Raw genomic sequence first — 9,541 nt, 5'->3', positions numbered from 1 at the left:
TGTACCATTTTTCATTTAGTTTATAGCAACATTACCTTCGCTGTCTGTACCTCTGTGTGTATATTGTGTAGGCTGCCTCCCTCCCCTCTCTCTCTCTCCTTACATCCCTCTCTCTCTCTCTTTCTCTCTCTCTCTCTCTTTCACTCTCTTTCTCTCTCTCACCCCAACCGGTCGAGGCAGATGGCCGCCCACCCTGAGCCATGGTTCTGCTCGAGGTTTCTGCCTCTTAAAAGGAAGTTTTTCCTTGCCTCTGTCGCCTAGTGCTTGCTCTTGGTGGGAACTGTTGGGCTTCTGTAAATATCATCACAGAGTACGGTCTAGACCTGCTCTTTTATGAAAAGCGCTGTGAGATAACTGTTGTTGTGATTTGGCGCTATATAAATAAAATTGAATTGAATTGAATTGAATAGTCTGAGACAGAGGAAACAGCTGGTGACTGAAATAGCGAGAGGAAGGAGGCATGTGAGGAGAGAAAGTGGTACAGCGAGGACGGAGCTCAGACTGAGAAAAACCGCTGCCTTCATTTGAGGTCAGGCGTCAGATGACAATGGACATTTAGTTTGGTTTTCCAGAAACTGTGAGATAATGACTCAGGAGAGTGAAAACCTACCGAAACGTGACAGCAAGCGAAGAAGTGATAGGAGACCAGCCGGAAGTTGATGTCTTCCACATAGCTCTTAACGGGAGTGGTGTGTTTGGCTGCTATAAAGTGGACAGAGGCAGACTGCAGCTGCAGAGAGATCGAACCATGTTTGGTTAAAAACCAGTGACATAAATCTGCCTATATATTTCCTTTGTTGTTTTTAATGATCAAACTCAAAGTGACATGGAATTATATGAACTTAGTTCCGGTAAAACTCCTCAGCTAGGCAGGCCTCTTTATCCATTTCATCTCAGCCTCCTTTCTGCCATCACAAATTATAATTAAACAATAATACATCATATAAATGCTTGCCAAAGTAAAATAACAGAAAAGAAAAAAGGCCAAATAAATAAATATAAATAATAAAATAAATGTGATCATAAAATAAAACAATTAAAGCTGCAAGCAGCGTTGAGCGGGCCCTCACCCCCATGAGTGCCTCGGGTTCAGCGACAGCTATATCGCACTCCAGCTGACACGACTCTGGAGTTATCAATGCAAACATCAAAAAGGTGACGTGTCGAAAATATCTCACAAAGTTTGGTTCAGGTGTCAGTTATTTAATTCAAAGTGTCTGACTTCCGGTTGGGTTTAGGGTATAATATATAATATACTGTATATACTTGTGAATTTTGGGACAGACCTGACCATGTCTTGTCCGTTTACATGGACTTCCTTTTTCATGGCGAGACATCAATTCAGTGGCATGCCATGGACACACTGTTTGATCAATCAAAAAAAGCTTCACAATTTAACATCGCAAGGCTCTTAAGATTGCGCTGCCCACATTTGAAGTCAATAAAGTTAAAGCTCTAGGAGGAGTTTGTTAAAGTATGGAGCCTGTAATCGGGGAAAACGCTTGTAAATAATTCAAAATGTCCAACTTCCTGTTGGGTTTAGGGCTTGGCTCCAAGAGGGTTGTTTGTTGTTTAAGTCTAGAGATGATACATCAGCCCCCCAAATTTCGTACAGCTACAGGGGCGCTATTGAGCTATTTTACCACAACCACACTGCGCAGCCATATTAGATAACAGAGAATACCCCTTCTGACATGCATGGCAAGTTTTCTGAGGTTTTAAGCATCCCTAGCCATGTGAAAGCAAAAAAATCTCACTAAGACCATTTTTCCATTCCCTAAGGTGCTCTGTGTTATAAACCTAAAATTGAGGCATTGGGGGTAAAGTTTGAAACATGTCCTTTCCTGATGCCAGTAGGTGGTACTATCACTATGACTAAATATTGACATGTAAGACTCTAAGGGGTTGACATGTGAAATTTCGAACAGATCTGACCATGCCTAGCCAATTTTTCATGACGAAACAACAAAATTCAACGCCACGGACATGCTGTTTGAGCAATAAAAAAAAGCTTCACAATTTAACATTGCAAGGTTCTTAAGATGTTGTTACCCACATTTGAAGTCGATCGGGTTAAAGCTCTAGAAGGAGGTTGTTAAAGTATGGAGCCTGTAATCGGGGAAAACGCTTGCTGTTGGGTTTAGGGCATGGCTCCAAGAGGCTTATTTTTAAGTCTGGAGAAAATACATCGGTTACTCAAGTTTGGTTCGGCTAGGTGCAACGTACGGCAGGGGCTGCTTTTTTTAAATTTTGCAAGGGGCGCTAAGCCAATTTTCCACAACCATGGCCCCAAACCATATCAGACAATAAAAAACAATACTTTTGATGTGCATGCCAAGTCTGGTGAAGTTTCGAGCATTCCTAGCCATGTGAAGACTAAAAAGCCTTTAGGGGACGCTATAGAGACAACGTGCTATCCAAAGTCCCAAAAATGACGTCAAATATTAATATTACCAATTTGATTGTGGCTGCAAAGTTTTGCGGCTCTTTGAGCATCCTAAAGGCCTCAAACACCTGTTTAAAATATTGACGCAGCCAATGACGCAGGAAGTGCAAAAAGGCTGACTTCCTGTTGAGCAAAATCTCATTACAAAGATCACATTTCTGCTTTTTTTAATAAGAGCAATAATCCCACCAAATATAATGAAGATCAAAGAAACTTTTTCCGAAACACATTGTTTGTTTAGGGGCGCTATTGAGTGCCCTGGCCTCGCCCCAACCCAGTCACTGCAGAACATTGGCTCTCCCACCAGTCCTGAGATGTGTGCAAATTTTCGTGTGGTGTTGTATGCTAAAACAATGAAAAATTTGTTTTTTTATTAATGGTGAAACATTAAAATTCAACGTCACGCCGTGCCCATGAGTAATCAAAAAAAGCTTCGCAATTTAACATCGCAAGGTTCTTAAGATGGCGCTACCCACATTTGAAGTTGATCGTGTTAAAGTTCTAGGAGGAGTTTGTTAAAGTATGGAGAATGTAAACAGGGTATAATTTCGTAAATAATTCAAAATGGCCAACTTCTTGTTGGGTTTAGCGTATGGCTCCAAGAGACTTATTTTTAAGTCTGGAGATGATACATCGGTCTCTCACATTTCATACAGCTAGGCACACTGTAGGGGCTGCTTTGTTGAAATTTTGCGCTATTGAGCCAATTTTCCACAACCACGCCCCCGAACCATATCAGCCATTACAAAACAACCCCTCTGAGGAGCGTGCCAAGTTTCATGAGGCTTTGGTTATCCCTTGCCATGTGACAGCTTAAAAGGCTTTAGGGGGCGCTATAGAGCCAATGTGCAACCCTCAATCTTAAAAATGACATCAGATTGAAACATTACCAGTTCGAGTCTGGCTGCAATGTTTTGTGGCTCTCTGAGCATCCTAAAGGCCTCAAAAATGACTTAATCTGGGAGGAAAAAAAACAATAATCTGAGCAAAAACAATAGGTTCCTTGCACTTTGTGCTAGGACACCGTTGGTGCCCTTGCACTTTCGCGCTTGGGCCCTAATAAAATAACACTTCCAGTGCTGTCAGTAATCACAATACCAAGTGATTCCAAACTTTTTAACAATGTGGACTGCTGCCGGCCATGGTGGAGTAGGAGGTGGGGTGCAGTTGGTTGAGCATTGGGACCAGCGCACACGTAGAAACTATCATTTGGGTTGTGTTGTTACTGTAGTTGAACCAATGTCAGACCATGTCATAGTCAACTGAGTCACTCTCAGTACATTTCAATGGTAGGTAGCTGGTAGAATTAGTGAACTAAAATAAACAACTAGATTTTAAATAAATTTATTTAGTATAAATTTGCGATTTATCATTAAATGGACCATCTGCACAATACCAAAAAAATGTGCCATTAATCATGACCATAAAGTCATTGCTACACAGACAAGCTGTGGGCCCTGAAGCTGGTTCATCACACGGGCTATCTTTGCCTGTTTGGTAAACCCGCTTTGAATAAGCCAGCAAGACTAAGGGCTCTGTCTCCCTGCCTGCTCAAATCCAGCACTAGAACAAACGTATTCTTTAAGCAATCTTCCTCATGTGCAAGTCTATTTATGAGTATGAGTACTGAGCACTTGCACTGAGCTGGGAGGAGAGGTGCAGTGGAATTCTGCTTTTGGCATGAAATTGAATTTGCGCAGAAATCTGCTCAGTCCCGTCTTTATTGCAGACGTTGGGCCACCTTCGTGTCTTTATGGTGCATTCCAGACAACTCAGAACTCGAAAATGTCCGACCTCCAACTAGTACAACTACTACAACTAAAAGGCAATGTAAAATATATTTGTCTGTATATAATTAAAATAATAATGCCATATAATAAAACCTGTTCACCGATGTTACAGTAAACAATCTTTCAAAGTTATCTTCTCTGCATACAAGGCATTTGTGAAAACATTAAAAATGCCAAAATGTGTGTGTATCGCACCAATGGATCCGACATGCTACAAGCTGTAGTGGGAATTACATTCACGTAGATTATAGTATTGGTAAGACTCCTCTCACATTACAACTGTATTGTGCTGCACATATCAGTCTGCAATAATGAAGTGAATATGCAGCAAACTGAAAAAGGCCATTATATATATATATATATATATATATATATATATATATATATACACATACATATGACACATATGACGCAGTGTCATATGATGGCTGAGTGCAGAGGCAGGTAATGGAGGTGTGGGTCAAAATGCAGACACTTCACAATCAGGATGCACTTTAATTCCAACACAACAAAACTCACAACTTACAAGAAGTAATGCAGGCGAAGTCCAAACTAAGGTTCTTACCCAAAATGTAACATAAATCAAAATTTCCAAACTCAGAATGCGCTTTATTGCCAAGTAGTTATGAGGAATTTGCTTTGGAGATAAGGTGCTACATATAGACAAACATACAGATCATAAATAAATAAATGTAGAAATATATAAATATGGAATAGTGTAGTGGGACAACAGTGTGGATTTGTGCATTTTATGGTAAATAATTTTGAATTAAAGATCAACTTTCAACAGACTGCTGAAGAGACCTCAACGGAAGGGGGGTGGAAAAGTTGCTTTCTCTAAGTGCTATTCATGATCAGTTGATCGTAAAACTGGCACCTTTTGATTCCGAAGCTGATAACGCGGTGCCGGACTGTTAAACTGACAAAAGGGAAATTAACCAGAGATTACAAACAGCCTATCAGAACTCTCCTTGGAGGGGGGCACGAAATCCTAAACTGCCCCCCCACACACACACACGTAACCATGCCAACTGACCTTGCTCTGTGTTTCATTACCCCATCAAAGAGATCTCGTCACACTCACTTGTGACATAATCCAGGACAGCCGAACTTTAAATAAACAAAGACTGCAGTCTCCAAAGACCCCAAAGCATTAACTGTTTAATTAAATCTTTTAGTTACTTGATTACGTTTGCCTCTATTTGAGTAGTTATGTTACCATGTTGTTGCTATCTGTTGTTGATATTAGTGCTGAAAAGAATCTAAATAAGTTACTTTTGCAGTGTTTTTATTTTCAGCAAGATTAAGGACAACCCTTCATTTTATGTGTAACCAATGCTTGTTCACAATACTTTCTCACACAATTCCTTTAGAAATGATGATAAAGAAATGTCATACTATACTCTATTAATTATTCAGCTTGAATTTAAGGCTGAATAACTAAATTCCCCAGTTCCTAAGGAAAGGTTGTTTTGGATTAATCTAAGCTACCCCAGAAGGGTAGAAGCTGTTTTTGTGGCGAGAGGTTTTGGTCCTGATGGACCGCTGGCCAATTACTCTTCTTCTCTGAGGGATCATCCAGTGTTGTGAATTATTTTGGAGCATTATAGCCTAAATTGTTATCATTAATTACTAGAGCAATGGTGGTCTACATTGTCATCATTTAAAGTGTTATTTTATAGTGTAAAGTTAGGATCACAGTGTTAAAACTCTATAGCTCTGAGTGTGTGTGCTCCTTTCTGTATCTAACTGCCCAGGCTCAGCAGTAGCACATGAGTGTGTGTGTGTGAGTGAGCAAGCACAGTGGGAGGCAGCATCAAAAACACCTGCAAAGGAAAATATAGAAGCAGATTTTGTGAAAATTGTATTACAAAACATACATTAATGTAGTCCATCACAGTAAGAATGTCCTGTTTCTAGCACGGAGCACAAACAACACCAATTTATTCCACAAAAGTCAGGTTATGGAAGAAATGGCATGATCAAGCGGAGGACATGCAAAAGACACACAGAGGAGGAGCAGGCAGTCAGGGACTTTCCCACCAAATGCTTAGGCACGTGAAAATCTTGGACTTTCCCAGATTCAGGTGCAGTAGGAAAGAGTGCCAAGAGATGATGTGAAGCCAAGAAACAGAGCTATAAAATGAGGTCCAAAAGGAGGTGAAAGTCAGTCGTTACATGGTTTTCATGTCGACTCGGGTCTGGTAACAGATTATTGCACCGATCTCTGACACACTCCGGTGGAACCTTTGTATTCTAATTGGTGTCTGTTTTTGTTGATAATAAAAATGTTGGTAAAAGTTCAAGCTTTCTTATCTGGCCCAAGTCTTGAATTTTTACACGACATTACCAGCATGTCTGGCTCAAAGGTGTAGAGCTCAGCAAGCTCATTTATCGTAAAGTGCCTTTCAATGTGCTGCTGGTCCACCACCCGGCGCAACAGATTGTTTGATTACCTATCGGTCATAAATCCTCCATTGTACCCTGTGCCAGGAACCTCTACACATAGACAGTCCTAATCTGGCCAAAGTGATAGACCGTGACTCTGGACATCGTAAGAGGGGTTCCAGGAAGCGTCAAAGATGATGACCCTGTTGGTTGCCATCAGGTTGATGCCAAGAGAGGTGGCTCGAGTTGACGACCTCTTGTGTTACTGGAGGGGAGTGACTGAAACAGTTTGTGAATGGGATGGGAGGGGTCAGCTGCAATCTTTCCTGCACACCTCAGAGTCCTGGAGGTGTACAGGTCCTGAAGAGATGGTGACTGGAGGTGCAGCTGTTTGTGTACAGGGAGAAGAACAGAGGGGCAACTACACAGCCTTGAGGTGAAATGGTGCTGATGGTCCTGAAGTCAGAGAGATATTTTCCCAGCTTCATGTGCTGCTTTCTGTCCGTCAGGAAGTCTGTGATCCACCTGCAGGTGGAGTCAGGCACGTTCAGCTGAGAGCGCTTGTCCTGTAGCAGGGCCTGGATGATGCTGTTGAAAGCAGAGCTGAAATATACAAAGAGGATCCTGGTGTAGGTTCCTGGGGAGTCCAGGTAGACACAAATGACCTGCTTTTAATACCAAGGTGAGACCAAAGGCCTTTTCTTCCACTTCTCAAATTCATCTCAGGAGAAACAACCATATAAAATCTAATTTATGTCTGACTCTGATTAAAACAAGAGATCTCTAACTGATCTTACATAAGTCTTGTTTAAGTCTCCTGAACATTGGACCATGAGATCAGAGATAAGAGCTCAAAGAAAACTCAGCTATGACTCCTAGGATCTCATGATTCTTCTCAAATATGTCTCAGTTTTCTCATATTGGCCTCAGCAGCAAAAACTCATCTCTGTCTTACTCTGATCAAAAGATGAGATCTCTACAGTATCTTAAGTAAGTGTAATTTCAGCCTCCAGAATGTGGATCAGAAAAAAAGCTCCAAGATATTTTTTGTTTTAGTGACCCCACTTAGGGGTTATTTTACTCCCCTTAATTTCAAATCTTTATTGTATTTATTGTTAATTATCTGTTAAAAATAAAATAAATTTTGACATTGAAAATAATGCACTTTCAAATGTCATGCTTTCCAATTGGTTAAGGTAGTCACAGCCAGCATAACTGGAACACCCAATACTTTGACAGCAGGAGCGGGGTTAAAATCCAGCTCAGGTCAAGCCTCCAGCACAGTTCTCTAAGCATAGACAGTAATGTGATACAATCAAGCTCACAAACATCTCCCCAGAGCTCCCAGCTGCTTTTTAGGAGCAATAAGCAAGACACGAATGAACTCAAAAAGATACAATGATGAGCTCTCATCTGTTACTTTCATTTATCCTATTTTAATCTCAATTCAGTATCCATTACTCTTACCTAACTCTCAAAACCTCAATCTTACTTCATATCATCCTTTTCTCCTAAGGGCTTTTAGGAGCAACAATTCAGATTGGAGTGATCTCAAAAAGATATTAAAGCTGCAAGCAGCGTTGGGCGGGCCCTCGCACTTGTAGCGCGTCCGGGTGTGAGCCGGCCGAGTTGCATATTCTGGAGCTCTGCCGATGCGGCTGTCAATTTGCTACGCGGTTCCGACGCCGCATGAAGGTGTTATATGTGTCACTTCCTGTGTCCGCTATGTGGAGCTACATAGCACTTGCCGCTATGAATATAAATCGGTAATGGTGTGTAGATGTCTGCGGGGTGGGAGAGTTATCAAGCACTTAAAGTTTGGTTCAGATGTGAGCATGTACACTGAAGTTATAACAACTTCCTGTGTCGTGGCGAAGAGTAGATCTTTGACGCCACGCCACGGACACGCCCATTGACGAAAACTCACAAATAGCACAACTTTTCATCGTCAATGCCTTTAGAAGGCACAGCAGAAATTTGACGTCGATCCGACTAAATCCCTAGGAGGAGTTCCTTAAAGTACGAAATGTGTAAATCATCCAAAAATGGCCGTAAAATTCAAAATGGCCGACTTCCTGTTGACTTTAGGCTATGGGTTCTTGAGGCTTTTTTGTGCGTCTTGTCCCCAGAAAATTTCGTGCATGTAGGTTGAACGTGAACGAGGGGCTAATTTTTTCCGATTTTCTAGGTGGCACTAGCGAGTCATTTTGCCATGCCCATGTGCAAAACCCATAAAATACGAAATTTTTCTATGCTCAGGTCCCCAAAATGGAGCTTACTTTGCAGAAAGAAAAAAATAAATAAAAATATATATATATATATATATATAATCTTTACAAATTCAATAGGGACCTCACACGGTCGTGCTCAGGCCCTAAACATTAAAATTTAACAGAATATAATGCAGTAATCAGCAGCTTGTTTATTTTTTAGCTTAAGTTACTTTTTTGACAATGCACATTTGTTTCTTTTATTAGGGCCCGAGCACGACCGTGTGAGGTCCCTATTGAATTTGCTAAGATTATATTTAGGGCCCGAGCACGACCGTGTGAGGTCCCTATTGAATTTGATTCAAGATTATATTTTTTTTCTGCAAAGTAGGCTCCATTGACGGGGCCTAAACATACTCGAAAACTCACCAAACTTTGCACACATGTCAGGACTGGTGAAAAATTTCGTATTTTATGGGTTTCGCGCATGTGCGTGGCAAAATGACTCGCTAGCGCCACCTAGAAAATTGGAAAAAATTAGCCCCTCGTTACACACTTCGTACTTTAACGAACTCCTCCTAGGGATTTAGTCGGATCGACGTCAAATTTCTGCTGTGCCTTCTAAAGGCATTGACGATGAAAAGTTGTGCTATTTGCGAGTTTTCGTCAATGGGCGTGTCCGTGGCGTCGATGATTCGCCATGAAAC

General features: G+C 41.2%; 1 protein-coding gene across 1 annotated transcript in view; it reads right to left on the bottom strand.

The window, feature by feature from the left end:
• The window catches only part of LOC123977753, a 24,267-nt gene extending 22,940 nt beyond the window's left edge, over positions 1-1,327 (bottom strand). The window contains exons 1-2 of the mRNA XM_046060704.1: positions 1,292-1,327; positions 611-781 (exon numbers count right to left, since the gene is read on the bottom strand). Of these exons, the coding sequence (XP_045916660.1) occupies positions 611-781; positions 1,292-1,327 (207 nt within the window). The remainder of the gene's footprint in view (positions 1-610; positions 782-1,291) is intronic.
• Positions 1,328-9,541: the final 8,214 nt, after the last annotated feature.

This window comes from Micropterus dolomieu, linkage group LG01 (genome assembly GCF_021292245.1).
Source record: "Micropterus dolomieu isolate WLL.071019.BEF.003 ecotype Adirondacks linkage group LG01, ASM2129224v1, whole genome shotgun sequence".
NCBI classification, from domain to species: domain Eukaryota; kingdom Metazoa; phylum Chordata; class Actinopteri; order Centrarchiformes; family Centrarchidae; genus Micropterus; species Micropterus dolomieu.
The sequence above is the reverse complement of the archived record's forward strand: the minus strand, read 5'-3'. Positions and strand labels throughout refer to the sequence as shown.